The 26,973-nt window shown below is 41.1% G+C and overlaps 1 protein-coding gene, 1 long non-coding RNA gene and 2 other non-coding genes across 4 annotated transcripts in view; 1 reads left to right on the plus strand and 3 right to left on the minus strand.

Annotated features, from left to right (window-relative positions):
* LOC118891858 overlaps positions 1–26,973 on the plus strand; it is a 79,084-nt gene that overhangs the window by 5,370 nt on the left and 46,741 nt on the right. The window contains exon 2 of the long non-coding RNA XR_005019195.1: positions 23,461–23,565. This is a non-coding gene — a long non-coding RNA (uncharacterized LOC118891858). The remainder of the gene's footprint in view (positions 1–23,460; positions 23,566–26,973) is intronic.
* Positions 1,765–16,971, minus strand: HSPA9 (heat shock protein family A (Hsp70) member 9). Its single transcript, XM_036845651.1, has 17 exons — positions 16,472–16,971; positions 15,124–15,182; positions 14,802–14,889; positions 13,799–13,980; positions 12,919–13,043; positions 12,308–12,381; positions 11,869–11,975; positions 11,227–11,389; positions 10,165–10,257; positions 7,260–7,469; positions 5,926–6,153; positions 4,925–5,029; positions 4,024–4,141; positions 3,508–3,602; positions 3,163–3,255; positions 2,838–2,978; positions 1,765–2,531 (listed from the first exon to the last, which is right to left on the minus strand). The coding sequence occupies exons 1-17, from the start codon at positions 16,550–16,552 to the stop codon at positions 2,454–2,456; spliced, it is 2,040 nt and encodes a 679-aa protein (XP_036701546.1). The 5' UTR covers positions 16,553–16,971; the 3' UTR covers positions 1,765–2,453.
* On the minus strand, positions 5,370–5,440 carry LOC118893711. Its single transcript, XR_005019560.1, has one exon. It is a non-coding gene; the product is annotated as a small nucleolar RNA SNORD63 (small nucleolar RNA).
* LOC118893710 lies at positions 6,798–6,868 on the minus strand. Its single transcript, XR_005019559.1, has one exon. It is a non-coding gene; the product is annotated as a small nucleolar RNA SNORD63 (small nucleolar RNA).

Below are 26,973 nucleotides of genomic sequence, written 5' to 3' on the forward strand. Positions count from 1 at the left end.
AGAGTAGGGTAAGGATAGGAAATGACAGGGACTTGAAGGCAGCATGTTTTATGACATTTCAAAACCTTATGACTAAATTAAAAAAAAAAAAAAAAACCTTATGACTTATGAAAAAAGTGAGGGATGAGTCAGGTAGAAATCTGTGGGAAGACTGTCCAAGCAGGGTCAAAGTGCAGTAGGAGAGTAGGGGAAAAGAAAGGTATTGAGGGGTCAGATCACGTGTTGTACTGTTGTGTAGCAAGGGTGGAGTTTTAAGTGGGGAAGACAACTGGAATAATCCCAGGAAGTTTTCCTTTTGGAACCTATCAAGCACTTGTCACCACAAAAGGAAGACTATCTGAATTTAAATTTTTGTTCAAGGCTACTTGTGCTGATTATTAGTTTTATTAGTAGGTAACCGAAATACTACTATATTAACCACTCATGGCACAGCTTGAGACAGTTATCTGTGGGTACCTGCCCAAGCAGCTCTTCTCCCCACCTAATAAAACCCATTTTGTTCAGGGCATGCTTGGCTCCTCTCACTGATCTCAAAGATGAATCTTGAATAATATAAACCAGTTCTGAATTGGGGTGCTTTGGAAATGCTGGAGAGGCTTAGTTATCACAATGATTGGTAAACACTAGACGCATTTAGTGAGCAAGGGCCAACCAGAGATGCTAATTATCTTCCCCAGCATGCCACAAAACAATCCTTCATAAAGAATTACTGGACATCCCACAAGGTTCCCACCAAGTGGTCATGTGGCTGAAAATTTGAAGCTATTATTTCTCATATGAAACCTCAAGCTTTTAAAAGGGTGTTAATAAACAATTTTCCAGAAACGTAATTATCACGTAAACAATCTCAATTTTTTTAAAAAATTTATTTATTTTATTTATTTTTGGCTGCGTTGGGTCTTCCTTGCTGCGTGCGTGCTTTCTCCAGTTGCGGTGAGCGGGGGCTACTCTTCGTTGCGGTGCATGGGCTTCTCATTGCGGTGGCTTCTCCTGTTGCGGAGCACGGGCTCTAGGCGCGCGCGCTTCAGTAGTTGGGGCACGAGGACTCAGTAGTTGTGGCTTTTGGGCTCTAGAGCACAGGCTCAGTAGTTGTGGCGTACGGGCTTCATTGCTCCGTGGCATGTGGGAACTTCCCGGACCAGGGCTTGAACCCTTGTCCCGTGCATTGGCAGGCGGATTCTTAACCACTGCGCCACCAGGGAAGCCCTTAATTTTTAAGAAATAAACTTAAATAATTCTTAAAACTTGTGAGTTCTAAGATGCAGTCACCTTCCTGGTTCTGAAGTTGTTAGCATGTGATATTTAGAACTACATAGAGAAATTAGGACAAGGCAAGTCACTGAGGATGAAAAAGCAAAACTATAGAAAGAATCTGGGTTCCTGTTATTATTGAGCCACTGAAGTCACCTTAGGACTTAATACTAGACGTGTTTCATTACTGTAAGCCAATTCTGGTTGGACTTATTTAGAGCAGAAAGCAGCCTGGAAATAGAGGCCTGATTTTCATGTTAGAGAGCTAAAGACTATTTCAACATTCCAAACCTCAGATGGGGCTAGGGAGGGGAAAAAAAAAAAAGCCTCCTCTGAACCAGACTTGTCTTTGGTGATAATGCTTATTATTATATCGGCCTTCCCAAGTTTTCAATTTGTTAGAAATTCAAATGCCAGTGTTAGAAAATCCTGTATCGAGGTCAGGGAGTTGGGAAATGTGATTTATGTCATATTTCTGAAGCTAAATCTCAGAGCCTCACCCCTCACAGAGAAGAGATCAAAATGCTTTTCCTATTTATTTTTTTAAAAATCCAGAATGGATCAAAAAGAACAGTCATCAGGGATACAGGTGCCAGACACAGGCCAAAGGGTAGCTAGGAAAGTATGCCTTCAGAAAGTTTGGGAGACTTGTGTTTTAGAAGCTGGACCTCACATAAATAGCTAGCTTAGTTTTCCATTGATTTAGCTTCCCCTGCCCTACCTCCCAACATGGCACAGCTGGCTTGCCTTGCAAGGCCTCAGTTGAAGAAATCCATATACACACAGGCTGGTACAGCAGTACTTAGGTAACTAGAAGGATCTCATCCCCCTATGGTCTCATTCCAGATACTGTCTTCAGTGTGTGAGATGGTTTCACCCCTTTGAAAATACAGCCACTTCAGCACAAAACAACGTTAAATCTTTAGAATGATCAATAAATCATCTTTCCCCCCATTTTACATGCAACTGAAAAAGAATGACAGGCTAGGGACAGAATACTGTGAACTTTGTACTGTTGGGAACTATCACTTGTTAAATGATCATTAGCTAATGGTCACTAAATTTACATATTCAGGAAATTATATATAGAGTACTGCAAAAACACAGTAGAAGACTGAAGTTTTGCCCATTTCAGCTCAGGAAATCCCGTCACTCCCAAGCATCATAATATGTTGTCCTTTCGACTCCAAAGTTTACTGCTGTTACTGTTTCTCTTCCTTCTGATCTTCCTTTTGCTCCCCAGTGCCAGAACTTCCAGAGCCTTCCCGCTCAGATGCCATCTATAAGAAAACATGAGAGTCACTTGTTTAATGTTAAGGGTGACAGTTTGCTCTCTGATGAACTAAAAACGAAAAAGCCATATCCTGACTGTTCCACTCTCCCAGTTTTAGTGATTTCTTCCCTTTGACCTCACCCTCCCTCCCTCCCTCCCACCCAAAGTAGTCAAGAAGGCAGGAAGAAGGATATTTCCAATTCCAATACTCCCAGTTCCATAAATGGCTATGTAGGAGCCATCAGTGACAGTAATCAAGAGCAGTTACATTAAGTTAGGAGCAAAATAGTCATTGAGTAAAACAGCCTTGTACCTTTTTGTATGCCATTTCGAAGAGCTTCAGTGATGCTTGCTGAAGGGAAGATGCTGCCTGTCTTATGTTTTGTCCTGTTTCACTGTCTTTTCGAGCGAGGAGCTCCCTCATTTTGGAAATCTCTTCTTTTAGCTTGTGGCACTTAAAAACAAAACAAAACCAGACCCTCACTTTTTCTGGTTCTTATCCCGTAACACACAGCAGAATGTTTAGAAACATTTTTTAAAAACTAAATTCCTATCAAGACCCATACAGAAAAATGACCTTCACTGACATTGGTGATGATGCCTCCCAACTTCTTGAGCTATTTTAAAAGAGGGTTTACCTCATCAGCAGGCAATTGGTCCTTGAATTCTTCCATCTTGGTTTCTGTGTCATGAATGATTCCTTCAGCCATATTAACTGCTTCAACTCGTTCCTAAGAGAAATTAAAAATGTAATATGAATGAAGACTTCCCAATCAACTAGTTGGCTGAATGTCCTCACTAAGAAGACAACATGAAAACCGCGACATACAGTTAACAGAGTATAAACAGTTAAGAGGGAGATATCACTGTGGTCTGAGATGTCTGTAAGGTTTTAGCTGGATTCTGTAACATGAAAATTTTGATATGGGGAGTCTGAGAATAAGAAAGGCATTTCACATAGAAGTTATGAGCAAAGTAATCACCTTCTTTCGCCGGTCTTCCTCAGCATACTTCTCTGCGTTTTTAACCATATTTTCAATATCATCTTTGCTTAACCCACCGGAAGACTGGATCACAACTATAGTGAAAAGAAGGCACCTCGTTATTTCCCAGGAAAATTATATGCTTCTTCCTCTACTGTATTAAGAAAAAGAATCCTCCTCTTCAGAGTAGCTTGATGTGCATTATGAAGAAGGGGAATATCCTACTGTCCTACAATAAGCAGAGGGAAACCAAGGGTCTAAAATATACAGAGAACAACTAACTGTCCTACCTACCAAAACTTCAGCAATCCAGAGGCTCAGTGCTTGCCTTTTTTGGGGACATAAACACCATACCTGTTAATGTGACACTGATAACTGAGGAGAAAGAGGGCAAAGAGGACTCATCATCCTCCCCTGAGGCTAGGGGAAAAGATAATGCCCAATCTAGAGGGTCTAGTTCCCAACAGAGAAAAGTCCCTCACCTCACTCTTACAGTCTTAATAATTGAGTACTTACTCTGCTGCTCGCGTCCTGTACCCTTATCTTTGGCAGAAACATGTACAATCCCATTGGCATCAATGTCAAATGTAACTTCAATCTGAGGGACTCCACGAGGGGCTGGGGGAATCCCAATCTAGAATAAATAAACACCAGAGTAAGCTCCTCTCACAAAGGGGTCCAGTGCTCTATTTCCAAAACCTATACGGTCTTCTGGGGAAGAAATTACTTGGTTTCTGGGAGGAACAAGTGAAACTTTCACTTAAATGTACAAAAACATGAGTTTGTCGGTGAGGGTGGTAATTTCATTGCTGCTTGAAATAAATAGGACTCATACTAGTGAAGGTTGGCTATAGCAAGTAACCACAATGGCTTTATGTACCTAAGGACACACAATGTGTGAAGAGTAAACTTTTCCATCATTCATCCCAACAAGCAATAAGCGATGCTGACTAGAAGCCAGAAACAAGGGACTTCCCTGGCGGTCCAGTGGTTAAGACTCTGTGCTTCCACTGCAGAGGGCACAGGTTCAATCCCTGGTCAGGGAACTAAGTAAGATCCCACATGCCACAGAGCACAGCCAAAAAAAAAAGACGACGATGACGAAGTAGCAGCCAGTAACAATATCAAATGTCTTTCAAAGTAGTAAAATAGTAATCAGGAATTTCTTCTAATAAGCACTGTTTATTAACATTTCCCTGGCTCTTACAAGCTTCTTTATTTAGTTCCTAAGGCACAAGAAGCAGGGCTTTCAGGTAAAAACTGAAGCCATGGTTATCCAGTTGCAGAATTCATTTGAATACTATGCTAAGATAACACAGACTGCGTCTGTCAGCAGTTTATGGTAATATTAGGGGTTAGAATAGTGTAACTTCACCATAAAAAAATGAGCATAACATTCATGATTCCCAATACCTACCAAAGTAAACTGTCCAAGAAGTTTGTTGTCTCCAGCCATCTCTCTCTCACCCTGACACACTTTAATCTCCACTTGAGTCTGTCCATCAGCAGCTGTAGAAAACACCTAGGGAGAAAAAGGAAACTTGCTGGGTTGGCAGCCTGATTTTTTCCCTCCAGCCTACTCCCCCTTACAAAGTGCAACAAACCAAAGAAAGAAATTCACATCCCAACATTGGAAGAATCCTAATGTACACTATGTTCAAAACAAAGGCTTATGTCTTTATAGAGAACAGGAGTAGGATTAGCACAGCAAAAGGGCATACAATAGCTATTGTTTTCAGCTAAGCAAATGCATTGTACAAAGATGCAGCATTAGCACAGAAGGCCTCAAGAGAAGGAGCTATAAAAAGCGAGATGTTGAAACATGCTCATCCAGAGAAATGGGTCAGAGAGGACATTTATTTTATGCTCATAGTATTAGGAAATCACCACACACTTTTCTTCAGAATGATGTGTTGGCAATACATCACTGCAAACATAGCAATAGCCATAGTTCTTTCAGAAAAACACCAAAACTGAGAAAGGAAATAATTCTTAATCTAAGACCAAGCCATTGTCCAAATAACCCTGGCTTGATATCTCAGAACCCCTATCATTCTCCAGGGAGACAAGCACACTCCCCTGGTCTCGGCCACGCCATTCTTTTTACTGCCTTTGAGAACAGAAGAGTATAGGAATTTAGTCTCAAATGATGAGGCTCCTTCTGGCAATTATTATCCTGAGAAGGAGAGACTATTGATGACTTCCCTAAAATCATCACCACTGGCTGACAGGTAAAGAGAACTTTTCCAGGAACAAAAGAGAACAAAGGACAATATTCTTACCACCCCTCAACATTCAACTAGTATGGACTGCAAAACAAAAAGGAAAGTTTTCTAGGAAAAGCTCACAGAAGTGGCTACAATCACACCCTTACAGAACCTAGTATCTCTGTGACAAATAGGGTGGGGTGGCTTTTACCTGGCTCTTCTTGGTTGGAATAGTGGTGTTCCTGTTAATAAGCTTGGTGAAGACACCTCCCAGAGTCTCAATACCCAGAGACAGGGGAGTGACATCCAAGAGTAGCACATCTGTGACATCACCAGCCAACACACCTCCCTGAATGGCAGCTCCAATGGCCACAGCCTCATCAGGATTGACAGCTTTACTTGGGGCTCGGCCAAAGAGATCCTGCACAGTCTGCTGAACCTGAGCACCAAGAAAAAAGAACCTTGTCACTCACTACTCAGGGCAATTGCCTGAGAAGGGGAGAACAGCACATGTGTCCTGAGACCCCACCAGGTCTCAGGACAGGGTGCTTCAGATCCAAGAACATTTACCCAAATTATTTTGTAGTTGAGTTCTTGTTAATGAATTAAGTATATTGTTTGGTTACCCATACACTTTACTCTTGAGTATCTCATTCATAGCCCTTTTAAATTTGGGAACAATTTGCCTAAATTTTGTTTCCTGGTTTCCCAAGCAACACATCCAATTAGAAATACAAGGTACAAGGCAAGGGGACTTAATTTGTATAGTCCAAGTCCTCTTCTACGTATCAACTAAAAATCAGCTTAACAGAAGCAGTAGTAATTCAATACTGGTGCAAGTATGAGGCATGTTTTCCCCTCCTGCTTATTTTACTAATGCTAGGAAAAAGTTCTATTTGAATAACATCTGGGATAATTTATTAACATAAAGATATCTGCCTGGTTCAAAGTCTCTCCTTTTCACTTCAGATTTATTGTAGGCATCATTTTCCTAAGCACAAGTACTCCAAAGGAAAAATTATGAAAATCAAGACCCAAGATAGTTCTATTCAAGATATAAAGAATTACACCATCAACAGGTTCTGTGCTCAGTTATTAGTTTTCCACACACCTGTCTTTTCAGAATGATGTGTTGATAAAATGCATCATTGCACAAATCTCTGTTGAAGAGATGCCTTTAGAAACCCCAAACACTATACTGCAAAACACATGTCCAAAATTGCCCATAGAAGCTAGTTAGTACCAAGATGTTAAGCTGTCTCTGACCGCAAACTTTGTTTCATTCCTAAAAATTCTATAAAACTGAAGTTCAGGATCCTCCTTGCTGCTACCCCAAAGACATTCTCCCCTTTCCTAATCCTTTTTTTAAAATACCCTTTAAGAACTCTTTAGCAAGGGCACAAATTCATCCTCCTTTCAGGTCAGCATGGTAGAAAGGCCACATATTCATGTCCTTACACAACATAAGCCATATGTCATGTCCTAAGAAATAATTATGTGTTGGCCCTCTCTGCTCTCTATGTCAAGAATTCCATGGGTCCTTACCTTGGGCATCCTAGTCATGCCACCAACCAGAATCACTTCTCCTATGTCACTTTTGCTGACTTCTGCATCTTGCATGGCTTTCTGGCATGGAGCTATGGTCCTTCTGATTAGATCAGTAACAATCCCCTCAAACTGAGCCCGGGTCAGCTTCATATTCAAATGCTTGGGTCCAGAAGCATCCATTGTAAGGTATGGCAAATTGATGTCAGTCTGCAAAGGAAGCAGGGAGACCAGTAGTGAAGTCTCTCTATTACTTCAATTAAAGACTATACCCTAGGAAAGGAAGACTGTGAAAGTCACAGGGAGGGTCAGACACTTTAAATGAACGGCCACCAAAGACAGTGACTCTTTAAGATTCAACCTCTTATCTTCCCAGAAGTAAACACTATAAATCTGTTATTAACAGTGAAGAAAGGAATAGAGAAGCAGGAAAAATCCCCATTCAGGAGGTGAAGAACAGTCTGTCCTGCCATTAAAAATATATTAAGAATCACACTACTGTGTTCTTTTACCAAGTTTTAAAAGATTTCCTTGCACATTAAGAAAAATGTGAAAGGTATGCTCTGAACCAAATAATCTGCCACCAAACCAGGGCTTTCCAAGTTTCAGGAAGATGGTTAAGAAAGCTACAACAAAAATGCTAAAGAGAACTACAAGGACTGACTACTGCTATCACATCCCCAGGGAGTAGCTAACACTGCTACAGTCACACCATGTAACATACAGTACTTAATAAACCTAAAATCCTGATAAGGCATGGATTAAGAATATTTAGACTAACAAAACTCACTACTAAAAATGCAGAAACAGGTGTCTCGGGGTGAACCCCCAGGAACAGAGTTTGTGTATGCTGCCCCTCCAACTTCACAAAGCAAGGCCAACAGGGAATAAAGACTGAAGGGAGCAAATCCTTAACCAGCTTTCTTCAGGTAGAGTACCCTGGACAGATAAATGCTTTATAGGGAGAATCAACACATCTTTTGTAAAAACAGTGATATTGGATATAGTTTCAAGAACACCAATAACAATTTTCTCTTTCTTTGCAAAATGTTAACAAACCGAATCAGTAAATAAAATTATCTATAGTAATGCAATCCAACAGAACTTTCTGTGGCAATGGGAATGTTCTCTATCTGTGCTTTTCAATCCAGCAGCCACTAGTCACATGTGGCTGAATACTTGAAATACAGCTAGTGGAACTGAGAAATGGAATTCTTAAAAATTGTATTTAATTTTAAATAGCCACATGTAGTTACTGTATTAGTGCAGTTCTATATGCTATATATTAATGACCAGGTGAAAAACTCCAGGGTTCTCCACCCTTGAAAGCCAGTTCCACCATGAAGTTCTGTCCCTCTTCTCTCTCAATTCCAACCATGTATCTCTCACTACCACACTCTGGTCCAAGTCCTTCCTCTCTCACCACCTGGTGTGCTGCAATAGCCTCCCAACATTTTCCCACACCCACTCAGGCTGCCACAAAGAGCACTCCACCTCAGAGTGCTTTCCCCAAATCTGACCATGTTACCGGCCCACCTTAAAATTTTTCAGTAGTTGTCATTATCTCAGGAAAGATACCAAGTCCCCAATCTATAAAGCCTCTAGCCTTATCTTCTATGTTCCTCCTGCCAGTCTAGTCTGTACTTCAGCCACACTGACCCTTACTCAGGTCTTTACCCGAGAACCTCATACTTACCTGACCCTTTCTCTCTTCCTGATTAACTCACCTTTCAGAAGCTCTCCTAATTATGTCAAACACCTGTCAGGTTCCTTTATTATAAATCTAACTTTGCTTTTTAAAAAAACAAAATTAATACATACATTTAGAGTAACACTTACTATTTATTACATATTGTCCTAAGCATGTTACATGTATTAATTTACTAATCCTCACAACTCTAAGGGGGAATGGAGCACCATTTATCCTCATTTTATAGACAAGAAAACAGAAATGTTAAGTAATTCATTCAAAGTCACACAGCTAATAAGTAATGAAATAAGGACTTCATCTCCACCAGTCTGCCTGCAGAGTAACTCTTAACCTCTACATTACTTCTGACATTTATTAATATAATGTTCTCATTAGTGTCCACCTCCCCAAACCACATTATAAACTCAAGGGTAATAAGTGCTTCTATAAATTTAACCTATAGACTTACAATCACATATGCACAAACATTAATGTACAAGGATGGTCAATACACCTTGCTATAATAGCAAAATGGTGGAAAACAATCCAAATACCTATCAACAGGACAGAGCCACAGTAAAACTAACCAACGTCCTGTTTCATAAAGTGACAACCCCTGGGAAGAATTATAAGCTATCCTCTGGTAATGCCACATATTTCGGCCCCAACCATCGTGCTGCAAATTCTGACAGCAGGACGAGGGAATACCATCAACTTCATGGATGACCCTGTACAGCTCTGTCACTCCTTATAGCTGCTATTAAAAAGAAAAAAAAAAAAAAAAGAAAAAAGAAAATCCAGATGTGACTGAAGGTCACCCACTTTACCAACACAATGACAGATGCTATAAATACCTCTTCCCTTCCCAGAGTGCTAAAGTTGCTCCAGTTCTGAAAGATGAAGCCTCCCTTTGCCTTAACCACTAAGAACAGAATAACAGCATGTTAGGTCCGTGACAGGGATATAGCAAGATGGCAGGAGATCTAATTCCAGGTTCTCATGTGGCAGCAGGAAAGCAGATCATAACCTGATTTAGGTGCTTCAGCTCACCCATAAAAAACATAATGCTCCTTTGCTAATGGAAAGGCTTTTTATCACCAACCAGAAAACTGTTAAAAAAAATCTGACCGACATTATGCCAATTAGAATATGCTATTCGAGTAAACTCAGGCTGAAAGGATCCATCAAGACTGGCGGAATTTGTCCACGTCTCACCTGCACAGATGAAGAGAGTTCACACTTGGCCTTCTCAGCGGCTTCCCGAACCCTTTGAAGCGCCATGTTGTCTTTGGTCAAATCAACCCCTGTCTACAAAGTGAAGACACACAATATATTAGTGTTAAGAAAATGAATACTACTTAAATTGCAGAGGTAAGGTGTAACAAAACAAAATAGAGCCATACCTTTATAAACAAGCAGAAATTACTTATTGCCCTTAAAAATCTATAGGAAAAAAGAAGACCTACTTTGAAAAAGAAATATGTGTCTGGAGTTAGAGGATGAACTGTTCTCAGTTCTTTCCAGCTGTAGGATTCTAGCTCAAAAAAGGAGTTCCCATAATTCATTTTCCAATACAGGTATCCCCCCACTTTTCCAAAGTTTGCTTTACACCACTTCCCTTTTATAAAAGATCTATATTAGTACCTGTTTTTGCTAATCAAATGAAATCTAAAAAGGATTTTCACTTTTACAAAAAAGGCAAAAAGGGCAAATAATGTTCAGCGTTTGCTTTGCAGCGAGCCATTAGAGGCAGTGTGCACCCCAAGCTCCTTCCCCAGTAACTACATTTATCTGAGCACCAAACCACCACCATAGCTTTGAACTGTCTGTGAGCATACAACCATTTATGTTGTGCATCCGTTAGCAAAATGTGTAGCTTCACGACATTTCAACTTATCAAAAGTTTCGCAGGCTCAATTTTCAGATAGTGGGGGAAACCTATACAGTCATCCCTTGGTATCTGTGAGGAATTGGTTCCAGCAACCCCTGTCAAATGTGGATACCCCACATCCAAAGATATTCAAGTCCCTTATATAAAATGCCACAGTACTATTGTACACCAGGTGCTATAGCCTTTTAATTGTTATTTGTTCCCAATTTGAAGCTACGATAACCAGAATAGTTCAGAGCACCCATGGAACTGAAATGCAATTTCAGTGGCCTATTCAACACTCTCTTAAGGGAAAAAAAATCGTAAAAAAAAAAAACAAATAGCAGTACGAACAAAGAAATTCTCAGTATTCCAATGTGTACATATTAACCACACTGGTAACTAACCTCTCTTTTGAACTCCTTCACAATGTGACGCAGCAAGGCCTGGTCAAAGTCTTCACCACCTAAAAAAGTGTCTCCATTGGTGGATTTCACCTCAAATACTCCTTTCTGAATTTCCAGTATGGAAATATCAAAAGTTCCACCACCTAAATCATATACGGCAATGCTAGAAAGAAAAAAGGCCATCAGGAACAAAACTCATCACAGCGTATGGATTTCAGTAACCAAACCAACATAAACTTGGCTATTTCCCCCCCAGGTATAATTATGAAAGTTGATGACTGCATAAGTGACATATATCTTAACAGGTAGCCCTAACAGCAACATGTAAAACACACATACAGTTAAAATGAAATGTTAAAAAACAAAAACCACTCTTTTGGATGAATACTTGCCAACAGGCATACCAAGGGGAAAAAATGACCACAGCCAGTACTTGAAAAAGAAAAAGTAATCAAGGGACAATCTTGAAATGAATGAAAAACACAGACCATAAAAGCCTTGGGAAAAGGTCAAGGCAGTACATTTCCAGTCTAAGTATAAGGCTCAATCACTATGAAATCAAGATGATGATTTAGGATAAGTTTCAAGGTTCCATGAACTTAAGTCTCACAAATCTAGGTGGAATTTACTGCACAAACTTACATTTTGTCTTCTGATTTGTCTAGACCATAGGCCAGAGCAGCCGCTGTGGGTTCATTAATTACCCGAAGCACATTTAGTCCAGATATCTGGCCAGCATCCTTAGTGGCCTATAAAAAAAGAAAAAAGCATTTTCCACCGTGTCCCAGGTACCATTAATTTCCTGAATAAAAATGCTAATTGGGGGGCTTCCCTGGTGGCAGCAGTGGTTAAGAATCCTCTTACCAATGCAGGGGACATGGGTTCGAACCCTGGTCCAGGAAGATCCCACATGCCGCAGAGCAACTAAGCCCGTGCTCCACAAGAGAAGCCACCGCAATGAAGAGTAGCCCCAACTCGCTGCAACTAGAGGAAGCCCATGTGCAGCAACCAAGACCCAATGCAGCCAAAAATAAATAATAAATAAATAAATAAATGTATTAAAAATGATAATTAAACTCACCTGTCTCTGAGAGTCATTGAAATAAGCTGGGACGGTGATCACAGCATTTTTTGCTGTATGCCCCAAGTAATTTTCTGGAAAAGCAATCAATGAAAATCATTCATGAGACCCTATCAGATGAAACAGGCTACAATTACTAACGTAGCCTAACAACCTGTGTCACTCTCTTGAGGTCACAAACAGCACCCAATAGTTTTTTAGCATATGACCTAACATGAAGAGACCTTGTAGGAAAACACTCCAATTTTAAAAACCCAAGATCTCACCTTTAACATGTTAGTGAAGGCTCACCAGCAACAATGACCTACTTTTAGATTTAGAAGAGCCACTAGTTTCTTAAATGGGAAGTTTTACCTAACAGACACAAAAGCTTAATGTGTAGTCTTTTGATTTCCCTTCTGGAAAAAAGAAACAAGCAAGCCACCATTAGGAAAACTTGGAAGAGAAATTCAATTTGTAGGGAAAGAGTAATAAAGTTTTGCCATTCCTAGGTATTCTGTATAAAAGCCACTGCAGACTCATCCAGAGGACACTGAGGTATGGAAGCCAGTGATCTCAGAGGAATCATGCAGTTCTCTGAATTTTCCCAGATATGAACTAAGCTTTCTCACCTGCAGTCTCTTTCATCTTCATCAACACAAATGCTCCAATCTGACTTGGGGAATAGAGTTTTCCATGAGCTTCAACCCAGGCATCACCATTAGAGGCACGGACAATTTTAAAAGGAACATTTTTACTGAAAGACACAAAAATTATACTTGAGAAAACATGCCAGCACAACCTACCATGAGGTTACCATACACCATGAAAGCCCATCTTCCACCCCAAGAGATCCATGGCCAACACATGAGAACTTCAGGAATTTGTTTAATGAAAACCTTCAGAAAGCAATCATTAACATGTAAAAACATCCTGATGAAACCTGAACATTCTTCTCACCAAAAATTTATGCAGCTGCTTTGGAAAGCGGTAACAGAGATACCATATGACCTACCAATTCCATTACTAGATGTCTACCCAAGAGAAATGAAAACATATGTCCACACAAAAACCTATACACAAATGTTTATGGTAGCATTATTCGTAATAGCCAAAAAGTGGAAACAACCCAAATGCCCATTAACAAACAGATAAACAAAATGCAGTATGTATGCATACAATGGGATATTATTTAGCCATAAAAAGGAATGAAATACCGATCCATGCCACAACAAGGATGAACCTTGAAAACATATCCGATCAGTATCAAGATGGCGCCTATGCCATTATTCTACCTTATGTGTTTAACGCCAATTTATGTGGTCCAGGAGTGACTAGCCAAATCTTCAATATATCATGTCACACATAGCAAAGACCTAATCTGTGAAGGCAGAATTGAATTTTTTGAAGGAGATACCCTTTTGGCAGGAGCAGGGCCTGTCCCCAGGGATCCTGCTGGTAAGATTCATCCGTATAGCCTTTGCATATAAATACATTTTTGCTATTACTCACATGTCTTTTTGAACTTCTGAGTCATCATATCGCCGGCCAATGAGACGCTTGGTAGCATAGAATGTGTTGTTCGGGTTGGTGACAGCCTGTCGCTTGGCCGGCATGCCAACAAGTCGCTCACCATCTGCTGTAAAGGCTACAACTGAAGGGGTGGTTCTGGCACCTTCAGCATTCTCTAGCACCTAAAACTCCCAAAGTAGGACAGAGAATGAGGTTCCAGTCACCACTAGTGTCTTTGTACCAATCATTTAAGACACAGAACAAACACTAAAAAACAGTACTAATGGGCATACTTTTCTGCTCTGTGAATGCTGATATAGTAAGCAACTACTATTGCAGATTCAAACAACCTACAACTAAGAACATCCAAAAAACAGGAACAAATATAAATCACATCTTTCGTACTCAATGTTTGCACAACGTAATCTTTCCTTCCATACGGAGAGTTAAATCTACTTCTGATTTTTTGGTGATGCCTACAAGTTTCAGGCATTAAAAAAAACTGCCAACAAGGAATTCAAAAATCCAGGTGCTCCAAGTATTCTTGAGGAGAACCAGGTGGGAATAAAGATTTCACAAACAAAGGAGGAACAGCCTCTACTTCCTCTAGAAGGAAGAACATGCCTTACTTAGGATGCAGCCCATGCATTATTTGGAGCTCCACTTGCTTCTAGACTGTTCCTGCACCTTTAGCCTTTGTTTAACTGACTTACAAAAAAGCAGAACTTTAATTACAGAAGTAATCAACAGTACAAGTCATTCCAATGGGTCCTAACGGTAACTTAGTAGTCTTACATCTATACTAGAACACACTTAAATCCTGGGAAGTCAAATCCATTCATTTATTACCAGCATACAATTAAGCACAAAGATTCACCTCACAAGAGTCTTAAGAATTATAAAAGCAGCTTTGAAAATGTCCCTTATCTAAGCCAAAGGACACAGAATTCTGAATTGTGTACTGGTTACCACTACATGATCCAGAGCTTCCAATCATGCTCACCTTTGCTTGTTTACCTTCCATAACTGCCACACAGGAGTTGGTAGTACCCAAATCAATACCAACAACTGCTCCCTTGATTGCTTCTGATCTGTAAGACATTTAAAACAATGCTATGATTAGTTATCTTAACAGTGATCTCCAAAATGGTTGTAGGAAAACATAAGAAAACAATATTTGCTACTGTGGCAAAATGCATACTCTATAAATAAACTTAGCTGTGTCTTTTTTTCTGAGTGAAGTAATTAATCACAAATTTAGAGACCATTGCTCCGGAGCTTAATATTTATTATCTAAATGCTAAAGGAAATGAAATTATACTTACGCATAGTCCCGCCTTGAAACAATTCTAAAAGCTTCATGACTAAAGCCATTCCAGCCATCCTTAAAAAAAAAAAAAAAAAAAAGATCAGCCATGAACTACATATGAAAACTTGCGCTTGTTTTAATTATTCTTCTGAAGAATACATGAAAGGTTGAGACTTTCAATTCTGTTCACTGAGTGGTTACCATGTATAAAATATACTGAAATAAAATATTTCATGTTTAAGAGACGTTATGGTACTGAAACAAACAAGCCTAATAAAGTACAAATATTCCCAATGAAATCAGAGAAATAAATAGATATAAAATTATCTTGAATTGCATTACCAAAGGGTCTCTCAATCTTGGCACTATTGATTGTGAACAAAATCTTTGTTGGGAGCTGGGCCGTTCTATGCACTGCAGAATGTTTAGTAGCAACTTGGGCCTTTACAACTAGAACCCAGTAGTAGCATGGCTACCCAGGTTGTGACAACCAAAATTATTTCTAGACTCTGCCAAATATCCCGTGGAGAAGTAAAAATATGTTAAAATACTACTCAATTTCATCATCAGGAGCAGTGTCTACCTAAGACCCACATATGTTACGTGTTGCAGGTAGAGATTTAACTTAATCAGAAACATTTTCTCTGACCTTTCCAAACTACTGCTTTAAGAGAACTAGAATTAGTAATTTTGTGAAGTCAGTTTATGAGGAAAAAAAGTCAGGAGTGGCTTCCCATCAGTGTCAAAGACCTTTGTTACAATCTCACCTCAGGCTACTTCCAAGTCTTCTTTTACCCAACCTGAGTGCAAAGAAACACAATTCTTGTTTCCCCAAAGGGTATGTTTTTACTTTTACACGATAATGAACAACCACTCCATGGCCTTTTCCTGATTTGCTTATTTTTTCTGAAATAACGGAGGACAAAATTTTGGGGAGCTAACTAGTCAAATATTCGTAAGCAAGAAAATCAGAGCTTGATTTTTAATTTACTGCTCAGATGCTCTTTCTTCCTTCGTTGTATCATAGCAACGGAGTCCTCGCACACTCTGCATTTCACAGCGAACAATCGTCCTTCTACTCAAGACCAAAACTGTCTAATCGTCTCAAAAGGACTAATCAGGACCACTGCCCGCTACCTGATGAGATAAAACTCTAGGCTCCCAAGGAGTGTGACTCAGCAGGGCCTGAGACAGGAACGCAAAACCCTGTATAAGGCCTTGAACCGGCAGCACTGAATACTGAACGTCCGTTATTTTCCGTCTCTCCCCGTCTCTCCCCGAGGATTCTGACCCCGAAGGCCGTGGCCTGCCGCGCTGAGTCCCAAGGCCGTGAGCCCCTCGGGGAAGGCCCGGCAGTCCCTTACCTGGTGGCGAGCTGCTGTGGGGCCCCGGGAGGCTGCGGCGCCGACAAGACGGGCTACTGCGGCTCGGCTGGCGTTTATCATGGCTGCTAAATGGTGGAAATACGAGGCAGCAAACACGCGCTCGGACCGCCGAGAACTGCGCGGCGCGGTAGTGCTAGCACTTCTGGAAACCTCCAACTACGTGAGGTGGGGGGCGGGGTTTGATCGCTGCGGCCTGGAAGCCCGCTCTTCCGCTGAGGCGCCGCCCGCGCTGCCTGATAAGAAAATACCTGAACGCTGTTTCCGGAGTCAGGGCCTATGGCTAATACGCTTCGTGGCATGATGGCAGGGAAAAGCGTGTCCTCCCGTGCCGGCTGCGGCAGGCTGGGCTCTGTGAGAGACCACAAGGCTAAAAGCGGTATAAGGCAGAACCGTGGACAACCCCGGTCCTCGGAGGCAGAAAAGACTCAAGGTCACACGGGATAAATTGCGAACAGTCCTTGCGTCAGTTGCCTGAGAGGCGGGGCCTGTTGCGCCTGCGCAACTGGCATCCTACTGAGGCCCTGCAGCGCATGTGCGCAGGGAGTGGCGGAAACCGGGGAGGAGTCTAACTAGAGCTGTCATAGGACGCTCCAGCTCACGTGAGTTTGGTCCCAGCGTTGCCCTGGGAGAGCCCCGGGCGGATACACGCTCTGCGCGAGTTGACGTTTCCTCCTCGCGGAGAGCGCCATTTTGTCCTGCGCCTTTGTTCAGTGTGAACCTGGGGTTCAAAATCTTTGTTGCTCAACCTCGTCATTTTTTCGTCTTCTGATCGCTTGTTGCTATTGCGGTAACTTGAAATACACCTACATATGCAGACTTTCGACAAATTCTTTCAGACTTTTACCACAGGGACCTTGGGTTTTGAGCTACTAAAGCAGCCCTTCATTCAGACAGCATTCGGTTGCCTTAGGCTAATTATCTTGCAGACCCTCCCGAGAAAAAATACCTGAGCTCAGGATCTTACCTGCCCAGGTTTGCTGGGCCTCACTGAGGCTCTGAAGCAGAGCAGGACCCTGTGGGCCCACCTGGGCACAAAAGCCTTTCTGTGTCCCCCATTTATTTTTTGTAGGAAATAGGCTTCATTCAGCCTCTTTGACCGTCCCTTAGTTCCAAAAGGCAGATTCAAGCAGTTGCTACTCTGGGAAGGGAAACAAGGGAGGCACAGTCAAGAAGCAATAGCGCAACCCTGGCTCAGGGTCCTGGTTCGCAGTCAAGGACTATACATAATAATATCTGTGAGTTCTGTGGAAACTATCCCCTGCCCAGATGGAGGAGGGTAACTTCAGGCTGAGGGCAAGATTCCTGGAGTGCCGCCCTGTTACCTCACCACGAACTAGTCAGAAGAAAGTCACACGCCCTGCAGCTCTCACCCCAAATTTTGCATATAAAATCTTCCCCCAAAACCATCAGGGAGTTCGGGGATTTTTTTAGAGCATGAGCCACCCATTCTCCCTGTTTGGCCCTGCAATAAACCTTTCTCTGCTCGAAACTCTGATGGTTTGGTTTGTTTGGCCTCAGTGTAAGTCAAGCACATGAACTTGTGTTCAGTGACAGCTCCTCAGGCCCATCTCAAAACCTTGTTGCTTGGGACAGACGGTGTGGGTTCTGTAACAAGATGCCACTGACCTCTTTGCTGTGACCACTTTCAGATTTGTAAGAAAAACGATTGATTCAACAAATATGTCCTGGAATGCCTTGATTTTAGAAATGAAGCAATTTGTCCTTAAAGTCTCAAAGTCCAATTTCAAGAGAAAGATGCTCCACTGTTAAGTGACCACCACTGTGTGAGGAAGTATGAAGGAAATTTTGGGGGAAGTTTGGGAGGGAAAGAAGATAGCTGAGTTCACATTGTGAGGGGGGAGGGAAGTGGGAGTAAGAAAATAAAAAGTTAAACAGAATATTGGTTATAGAATATACAGATCCTAAAAAAAAAAGTACCCTCACACTCTTATTTGTTAGTTATCATTATATTATCTTTACTTGTCTACTTCATACTTTCATTTCTCTTGTTTTCTTAATTCCCTCAGAGGTAGACTTTCCTGAGGTCATCCAAGTTACAGTCTAATGACCCCTATTTTAAAGAGATTTGTATGCTAAAACAATACACTGATGCTAAAGAACATGGGGGGGAGGGATAAATTGGGAGATTGGGATTGAGATATACACACTACTATATATAAAATAGATAACTAATAAGGACCTACTGTATAGCACAGGGAACTCTACTCAATACTCTGTAATGACCTATATGGGAAAAGAACCTAAAAAAGAGTGGATATATGTATATGTATAACTGATTCACTTTGCTGTACACCAGAAACTAAACACAACATTGTAAATCAACTATACTCCAATAAAAATTATTTTTAAAAAAAGAACATAGAAACATAGAGAGGAGTGACAAATAAATAATATTAAACATGGAAGCAAAATAGAAATTGAAAACTTCACATCCCTACCTTGCATATGATAAGGAGGGAGGAGGGCAAGTGGAGTAATTGGAATAACTGCATTCTCACTTCCCTCTTTTCTCTACTGGTTCTCCTAAGAATTTGCTTTTTTTCATTCTTGTTGCATATACTTAAACACTGCACAGTGTTAATCGAAAGAATCCTGGAATCAAATGGTGTTAGCTAAAGGGTGTCAGAGATGATGATTCTGGGGGTACACATATCACTGAGGTTCCTGGTGCTTTCCCCAAGAGCCTGGCAAATACTCAACATGACCACAAGGGGGATGTTGTAGCTCTAGATACTATTCAAAGCAGGAGCCTGAGAATGGGGCTGCACGTGTTGTATTTGCCAGTGTGAAGGACAGGTTTTGGGGTTGCTTTGCAAATTAATATAGCCTACAGCCTGATGGCTTGAAGAAATAAGCATGAGTCTAAAAAGAGCTGGCTGCAAAGGAATAAGAGTGGACGGTTAGATCCACGGCCGGGTGATGCAATTATTCATCATACAACACAGCACTGTATTTCATTTCTCTGTTGTCATTTCAGTGTCATACTGGAAAGTGAAAGGAGCTGGTACATAATTTGCATGTGGGTAAATGTTTACCAGACAGAACAGGTGGCTGTCGAATACCTGTGCATACTATATTTTAAATTATATTCTAACTGGCATGATTTTTATTTTAGCGTATTTGGAGAGAGGAAACCAGTTTCAATGTTTAAGTATTTAACTCCCAGTCATTAATAGGAAATGTCATTAGATAGTAATCACTAATAGTTGTCAAGTGTTTACTTAAGTGCCCCACTGTCCTAAATGCTTTCTAACATTATTTAATGGAATGATCAAAACAATGGTTTCAAGGGAATAATACTATTAGTATTCCCATTTTGCAGATGTGGAAACTGAGGCTTAAAGTGGTCAAGTATGTTATATAGGTCACATGGCAATTGAATGGTAAAGCCAGATTTGAAGCCAGACTGTCTGACTCCAGAACCTATACTGCTAACCACTAGGCTCTGCTGCCTCATAACAAAACTGGGTCTGATCTTTTATCTCCACATATACAGAAGATGAGTTTTGTAACACTGGCCTAATCCATTATTAACAGCAGCTATTTTAGGCAATTGAATTAAAGTTATAAAAGAATTTTTATGTAGTTTAGGTTCCAAGACATCTATAAAGAAAGTTCAATCTGTAATAGAACACATAAGATCAAGCTTTTATTTTTAAAGCAGTCTCTTTAAACTGGTGACTCAGATGACGTTTTATTCAGTTTTCCCAAAGATGAATATCATGCTGTGGCACTTTCCATCTTCATGAAATAAAATGTGGCATACTGCAGGGATTTGTCATTTTTATTCTCCTTGGAATTTTTTATGTACCTGCGGCAGATTTCAGGAGACAGTTCCCACTTTTCCGTTTGGGCATTAGCTACTCTATATTGGAGTACATTACACAGTGTCACTTCACTCAAGTCTGATTCAACAGAGCTTGCCCCAGTGAAGTGTAGGAAGTATTATGTCAGGTGATGTCTCTGTACCCAGGGTTGGTGACAATTAGCAGGTTTCATTTTATATGGAATGCCTGGTAACCCACCAACCTGCCTTCCTTCTGATAGGAGAAAAGAGAAATAGAGGATGACCCTGAAAGAAAACTAAGGTAGCCGTAAATCAAAATAAGATGTCCCTTTGTTTAGGTTGGACATTTACATTCCAGTGATAATGCAGTCTCATTGCACAGGGTAAAAATCAGTCAGTTAACCTCACTCGGATTTTCATTCAGGTTTGGAAAACAGTTGGCTATTGGATAGGTCCAAGGATCTGTGTGTGAGGTCCCTATTTGGGGAGGGCGTAGGACTGACAAAAGCAGAGATTTGCTCTTTATGAAGACCCATTTAATAATTCTTAAGGATGCAGGAGCCTTTTCTGAATGCTTTCATTTAAAGGGCCAGAATTTTAATTTATTCTTGATCAGAATGTTATAGCGAAAGCAACCCTGAACTAGGACTTGAGCCTGAACTTGGGTTCCAGAAACACAGAAAGGTCTTTAGATATCACTTAAAATCTAACCTTTTATTTAATAGATGAGGAACTGAGAGAATCAGTGAATTGCCCAAGGTCACACAGGCAGTGTTAGCTTCTGTTCTACAGCCTCCAGTTTTACTTGGTATGCTTTTTAGAAATCACCCACATGATTTCAGACTAAATGGTCAATCAGTACAGTTTTTCAAATGCTTACAGACAACTCTGGCTCATATACCCGCTTCCTCCTGTCTCAACCTTACTCTTTAAGGTACACAATTAGTGAAATTATATCAGCTATCTTTTCAGATCTCCTGGATTACATCCTCTCTCTATGTGAGGGGCTTTAGGTTTCTAAGGTTCCCCACCTCGGCTCCCCAGCTGTCAGGAGAGGAGGTACCCAGGCTTCCTTAGGTGATGAGGATTTAATTGTAGGCTAGTTGGAAGAAGTACAGGCATTGTCTCAATACCCATAGAACCAGAGTTCTGGCAGAACAAGTTAGGTGGCTCCTCCTCCTTGGTCAGGCCCCAGCAGGACCTGGCTGTAGTGGCTTGTTATCAGGCTTCTGACGTTCCCCTCTGCACTGACTCTGCCCTTTCCATAGCTCAGCTTCTTTTTGTCTGCTTCTCTAATTCTTCTATTGCAATAGTTCCTACATTTCAGTGGCATCAGAATTACTGGGAAGCTCTTTAAGCATACCAACCCAAGAGATTTAGGTCCTGTAGGTCTGAGGTGGGTCAAGTAATGTGCATGTTTAACAAGTTCCACAGGAGATTCTGATAGGGGTGGGGATTAAGGACCACACCTTGCTTAGAAACACCCCAAGTATCATGGTGTCTTCTGGTCACCACATTTTTTCATTACACATCCTATTAGAAAAATATTTGAGGGACTTCCCTGGAAGTCCAGTAGTTAAGACTCCACACTTCCACTGCAGGGGCTCGGGTTCAATCCCTGGTAAAGGAACTAAGATCCCGCATGCTGTATGGTGTGGCCAAAAAATTTAAAAAAAAAAAAATTGAGCACACACCTCCATTATGTGTATATTTATGTATTTAGAAGCTATATATGCAGTACTATTATTAAACATATATAAAAATGGAAAAAATAAATATAAATACATTTGAATACTTTCTTCCTGTACTCTAATGTATCCCCAGGGCTGCTTGCACTACCCTTGCTACCTTTCTGTGTGGCTTGAAGTACACCATTGTTATGGAGTGACTTTATTGGGCAGAGTAAAGGCACAGAAAAGTAGCATATTGTTTCAGGGGTCACTGGGTCAGCTCATAGGCCTTTGGTTTAGGTGCCAATTCTTTGTTTTATTGAACTAGCGGTTGGGGTAGGGGTGGGAGTGGTGACTGTGTGTGTGGCATGATGTAAAGAAAGCTGGTTCACCTAGAAGGAGCCCTGTGACCCCCTTCTTCAGGGGGAAGGGAGAATCTGTGAGCATGATAGCTGCCGTGGGTCTCGTGAACACTTGTCTTTCACCGTAGACTAATGAACTGTTTCTAAGCCTGTCAAAGTGTAAACGTGACTCCACGGAGGCTGTGGATGAGGCTACCCTGCGAGTGCCCTCTGCAGCTTTCCATGACTTCCCAGAAGGAAGTCTGGTTTATTCTGGGCTGTTGTGCCAGGATGTGTGTGTTTGTGTGTGTGTGTATGGTGCTTGCCCACTTCTCTATCATTCCATTTATAGCACAGCTCCCTGGCCTAAGCTGGGGAGGTTGCTCTCAGGATTAAAGAGGCTTCACTTTTCCTGATGCATAATTTGTAGTTCTTTGATATTGCTCTCTCTCCCTAGGGCACTATTTTGTGAGTGGAGCATCATTTCCGTGAGTTAGAGCAACCACATTGGGACAAGCAGACCGAAGGCATTATCAGAGCCCAGAGTCAGAACTGGACAAATCCCAGGCACATTTCAGAAATCAAGTGACTTATAATAAGTCATTTAAGTTGGAAGTGGGTTCCCTACAATCTTTTTTTCCAAATAATTTTCCTACCCTTACTTGGAGACTTTTTGTGTCTTCAGCTTTCTTATGTTACCTTAGGTATTTGAGTGCTGGTGTTCTATACTCTCAAAGGCCATGGAGAGTGGGCCACTGTTTTGAGCTCTGCAGAGGAGAGAGGGACGGGTGCTTCTTGGATTCAGGGCCGTTAGCAGCCGTGCATATGTGTCTATTTCCTGATTGATAGGGATATTTGAAAATAAATTATTTAGAATTTCATTGTTTTTCACTTAGCTTTATATTATTGAAAATCTCTAGGCTGGAAACACCATTTTTTCTGTCACTTTGCGTTTTTCCAGTCAGCATGTGTGCTTGCCATTTTTGTGTTCTGCTTTTTAATGCTTAGAGTTATCTTTTCTAAAAATATATACTTGTCAACCTGGTCTCATATACTTGTCATTTTTAATGGCGGTCTATATAATCTTATTCTTTCTTGAGATTCATAAGTTTATTCCACTTAATCCTCTTTGCTTCTACTATTTTGCAGGTTATGTGGAGAGATTTGCTGCATTTCTAAAGAATCTCAGAAAACAAGCTTCATTTCAGAACCTAAACCAGCATTTGCTTTTCTTCACTTTGAGGGAGCACACAGGTATTGAATTCTCTGCCACTGGGCACACCAGGGTATTGAATTCTCTTCTCTGAAGTCCATGTCTGTGGGTCTGACTGGGCCACTTGATCAGCAAGAGGTCTCAGACACCAAACTGGAGAATAAATTAAACTGACAGAGTACTTGATATTTCCAAAGAGTCACTTAGGTTCTGTCTATTACTGCAGTGTTCAAAACGTAGACATAGTTCATTGCTGTGATTAAAGTGACTTTCACCATTAGCCTCTTTGTTCCTGTAAGATATAGCGCTAGGCTATAGCTGGTTCATCATTTGGGGGTGTAATGGTTAGCTAAAGCTATTTTTCTCCAAAGGGCCAGTTATAACTTTAGTTTTTCTCCAAAACTTCAGCTTTAGCGGGAAAGAGCCATAAATTTTGTGACATAGCTGCCTCCTTATCTGTCTTGGGAGTTATAGACTGCACATATAAGACAATTCATGTACCTCTGCATAATGAGGTAAGCTTTAAAAATCATCAATCTTCACTTAACATGCAGGTGGTGTTGGGTGCCAGCTTTAGAAAAACTGATGTAGTTGCCAAGTTCATGAGTGTCATAAATCATTCATGCTAAAGTTAGCCCAGAATCATGCTGTCCTCTGAGGCAGACCAATTTCAAGGTGGTTGTTAAACACAAAAATGTGAGTCGGGATGATTGTTTTTCAAAATCAAATGCACTTTTTATTTGAAGAGGAAAACCAAATTATCTTTCTTTTTTAAGTTGAAGTCAGTTTTCTAAGACCCTCCCTTCACCCTCAAAGAATCTATCAATAATACCTTTTCTTCCCTGATCCCTGAATTCTATTAGAAATACATCACAAAATATATAACTTGTACATTTGCAATCCAGACCATTAATGTGCTGAAAATGAGATTCAGATGTCTCAATAAATCTTGAGGCACATTATTAGGGGAAAACTCTATTAAAGTTTTTTGGGGTATTTTCTTCTTGTGCCATTATTTTACATGAAGTTGAAACCGCACAACTAAGATGGGACTCGAACCCAGCCAAAACCCAGATTGGGAGTTGAACCAACGGACTGGGACTCGAACCCACTGTCTTTTAATTAAGATTGCACAGCTGGTCTTAGGACTTAATGAAGCTCAGGTTCGTTTTGTCTCAGCATAGAAGGAATTCAGCGAGAGGCAAAGTGATAGGTAAGAAATGGATTTATTTAGAGAGATATAGATTTCATAGACAGAATGCGGTCCACCTCAAAAGGCAAGAGCAGCCCTGGGAGAAACACAGTCCACAGACAGAGAGAAGATGAGAGGCGCGGAAATATGGGTTGGTTAGTTTTTATGGGCTGGATAATTTCATAGGCTAATGGGTGGGAGGATTATTCCAACTATTTTGGAGAAGAGGCAGAGATTTCCAGGAATTGGGCCACTGCACACTTTTTGGCCTCTTATGGTTGGCATCAGAACTGTCATGGCACCTGTGAGTGTGTCATTTAGCTTGCTGATATATTACAATGAGTGTATAATGAGGCCCAAGGTCTACTGGAAGTCGAATCTTCGCCATCTTGGACCTAACCGGTTCTAACCAGTGTTTGTCGTATCCTCAATGTGTACGTCTTTCTTTTAAAGATTGTGCTCTGCCCCCTTCCCTCCTGTTTCAGAGTTACAATGGATAGTAGGCAGGCGTAGCCCTCTTCCACCCTGCCCGAGTCTTCAGGGCTAAAGAGAGGGAAGTAGTAGGGCCTACAGAGAAGTGACCCCTGGGACAGAAAGCTTGAAGCTGAGCAGTGTGATGTGCCCCTCTAAGTCATCAGGCTTTATCCAGGTTCCTGGAAGATGGGTTTTAGACTGAAGTGTTTTATCTGAAAGTTGCTCATTTGATAGATGAAGAAGACTATGAGGTTGGATATTATTGAGGAAGGAAAACATGCTAGTATTTTCAGTGAGAAGTCTTCAAAGAGAAAAACAGAGAGAAAAATGAAGTTTTGCCTGAGGCTATTAGGTTCTCAGTGGGTAGTTAAGTGTCTGTATCCCTTTGTGTAGTCTCCAGCACAGGGCCATACGCCAGCTGACATGTGACTTCTCTTTGGTGTATCTCAGAAGTTCTTTTGAGGTCAATGTGTTGATCATATGGGTAGCCTTGGTTAAAGATTGTAGGGGCCAATTCCAGGCAGAACATCTTTTTCACTGAGCGTAATCTCCCACTCCCCCACTGCAAACTCACTATTTCTTTATGCCTCCATGCCTTGTATATACTTTTCCCACTATTTGACATGCTCTTCTATTTCTTATCTAAATGTCGAGCTCCTACTTATCCAGTAAAACCCTCTTAAATCTCACCTTCTCTCTAAAGCCTTCTCTGGCTTCCTGAGATGGAGCTTGTCACTTGATCCTCTGTGCTTCTAGAACATTTATTCACAGTCTTGTTATGACACACACATGGGAGTTAATCAGCATATTCATCCCTCCCACTAGACTGTGAGCATTTAGCATCTAAGGACAAGAACAGAGTTTTATTAATGTAGGTATTGCTAGTACCCACCATATCTGACACCAAGTGGAAACTCAATGAAAAATCTCACCCTTTTTTTAAAAATTACCCTCTCCACCGGAGCACTAACATAAAGCCTTGGGAGAGAACAAAGCTTTTTAAAGTTATATTTCATCATAATTTGTGAATGCTAAGACTAACTCACAAAGTGTTTACTTGAGTCCCCTATAAAGATGCCTAAGGGTAGAGAGCGACAGAGGCAGGGAGAAATTTCCTGCGTTCTCACTGTGTCCTGGGATTTTCTGTAGATTCTGGGCAGAGTAAGTTCTGTTCCTTCTTCCTGCATAATATCTCTAGGACTTGTATGCCTTTGTCTTCTCGTTGCAGTCATTCTGATCTAGGTGACATCTTTCCACACTTGAACTGTAGAAATTATAGCAGGTATGACTCTCAGTTTATAAATTCAGGTGTAAGGGAAGTATCACATTTATTTATAAGCTTAAATAAAGGTAAACTCCAGTTGTATGCTCCTATCCCATCTGACTGGTGGGAAATTTAACCTCATTTATATTTCATCTTCAGACCTGAATTGTGCTTCCAGTATCTTATATTTTGCCATGAGATTGGAAGGGGCTTTGAGTTGCTGGTTATTGCTGAGACACCTGCTGTCCCATTATTTGCACCATCCCTTCAGGTCCAGGGCCTGAGTGTCTGATCTTCCTCCTTGACTCACAGAAACCTTCTGTGAGGCTGTGAATCCTGCAGCCTAGAGTCCTGTCTCCTAGTTGTAACATGGGGCCAGTCTTCTCTAGGGTTGTGTTCCCTCCTCAGGTGCTGCCAAGGAGCAAGGCCTGGGTCCCCCTGTGGTAGGTCCTACAAACCCATCTTCATCTACAACCCAGGGGAATCTCTTTCTAGTCTGCCTGGAGCACTTCCCTGCAT

This window comes from Balaenoptera musculus, chromosome 3 (genome assembly GCF_009873245.2).
Source record: "Balaenoptera musculus isolate JJ_BM4_2016_0621 chromosome 3, mBalMus1.pri.v3, whole genome shotgun sequence".
Taxonomy (NCBI): domain Eukaryota; kingdom Metazoa; phylum Chordata; class Mammalia; order Artiodactyla; family Balaenopteridae; genus Balaenoptera; species Balaenoptera musculus.

What these genes read in the sequence shown, in the direction of transcription:
- HSPA9 (XM_036845651.1), bottom strand. Translation starts at nt 16,552, where the DNA reads ATGATAAACGCCAGCCGAGCCGCAGTAGCCCGTCTTGTCGGCGCCGCA. An exon ending in GTTTCAAGGCGGGACTATGC is followed by an intron (nt 14,890 to 15,123) that starts GTAAGTATAATT and finishes AATGTCTTACAG; the next exon opens with ATCAGAAGCAATCAAGGGAG. An exon ending in GAAGATGAAAGAGACTGCAG is followed by an intron (nt 12,382 to 12,918) that starts GTGAGAAAGCTT and finishes TTGCTTTTCCAG; the next exon opens with AAAATTACTTGGGGCATACA.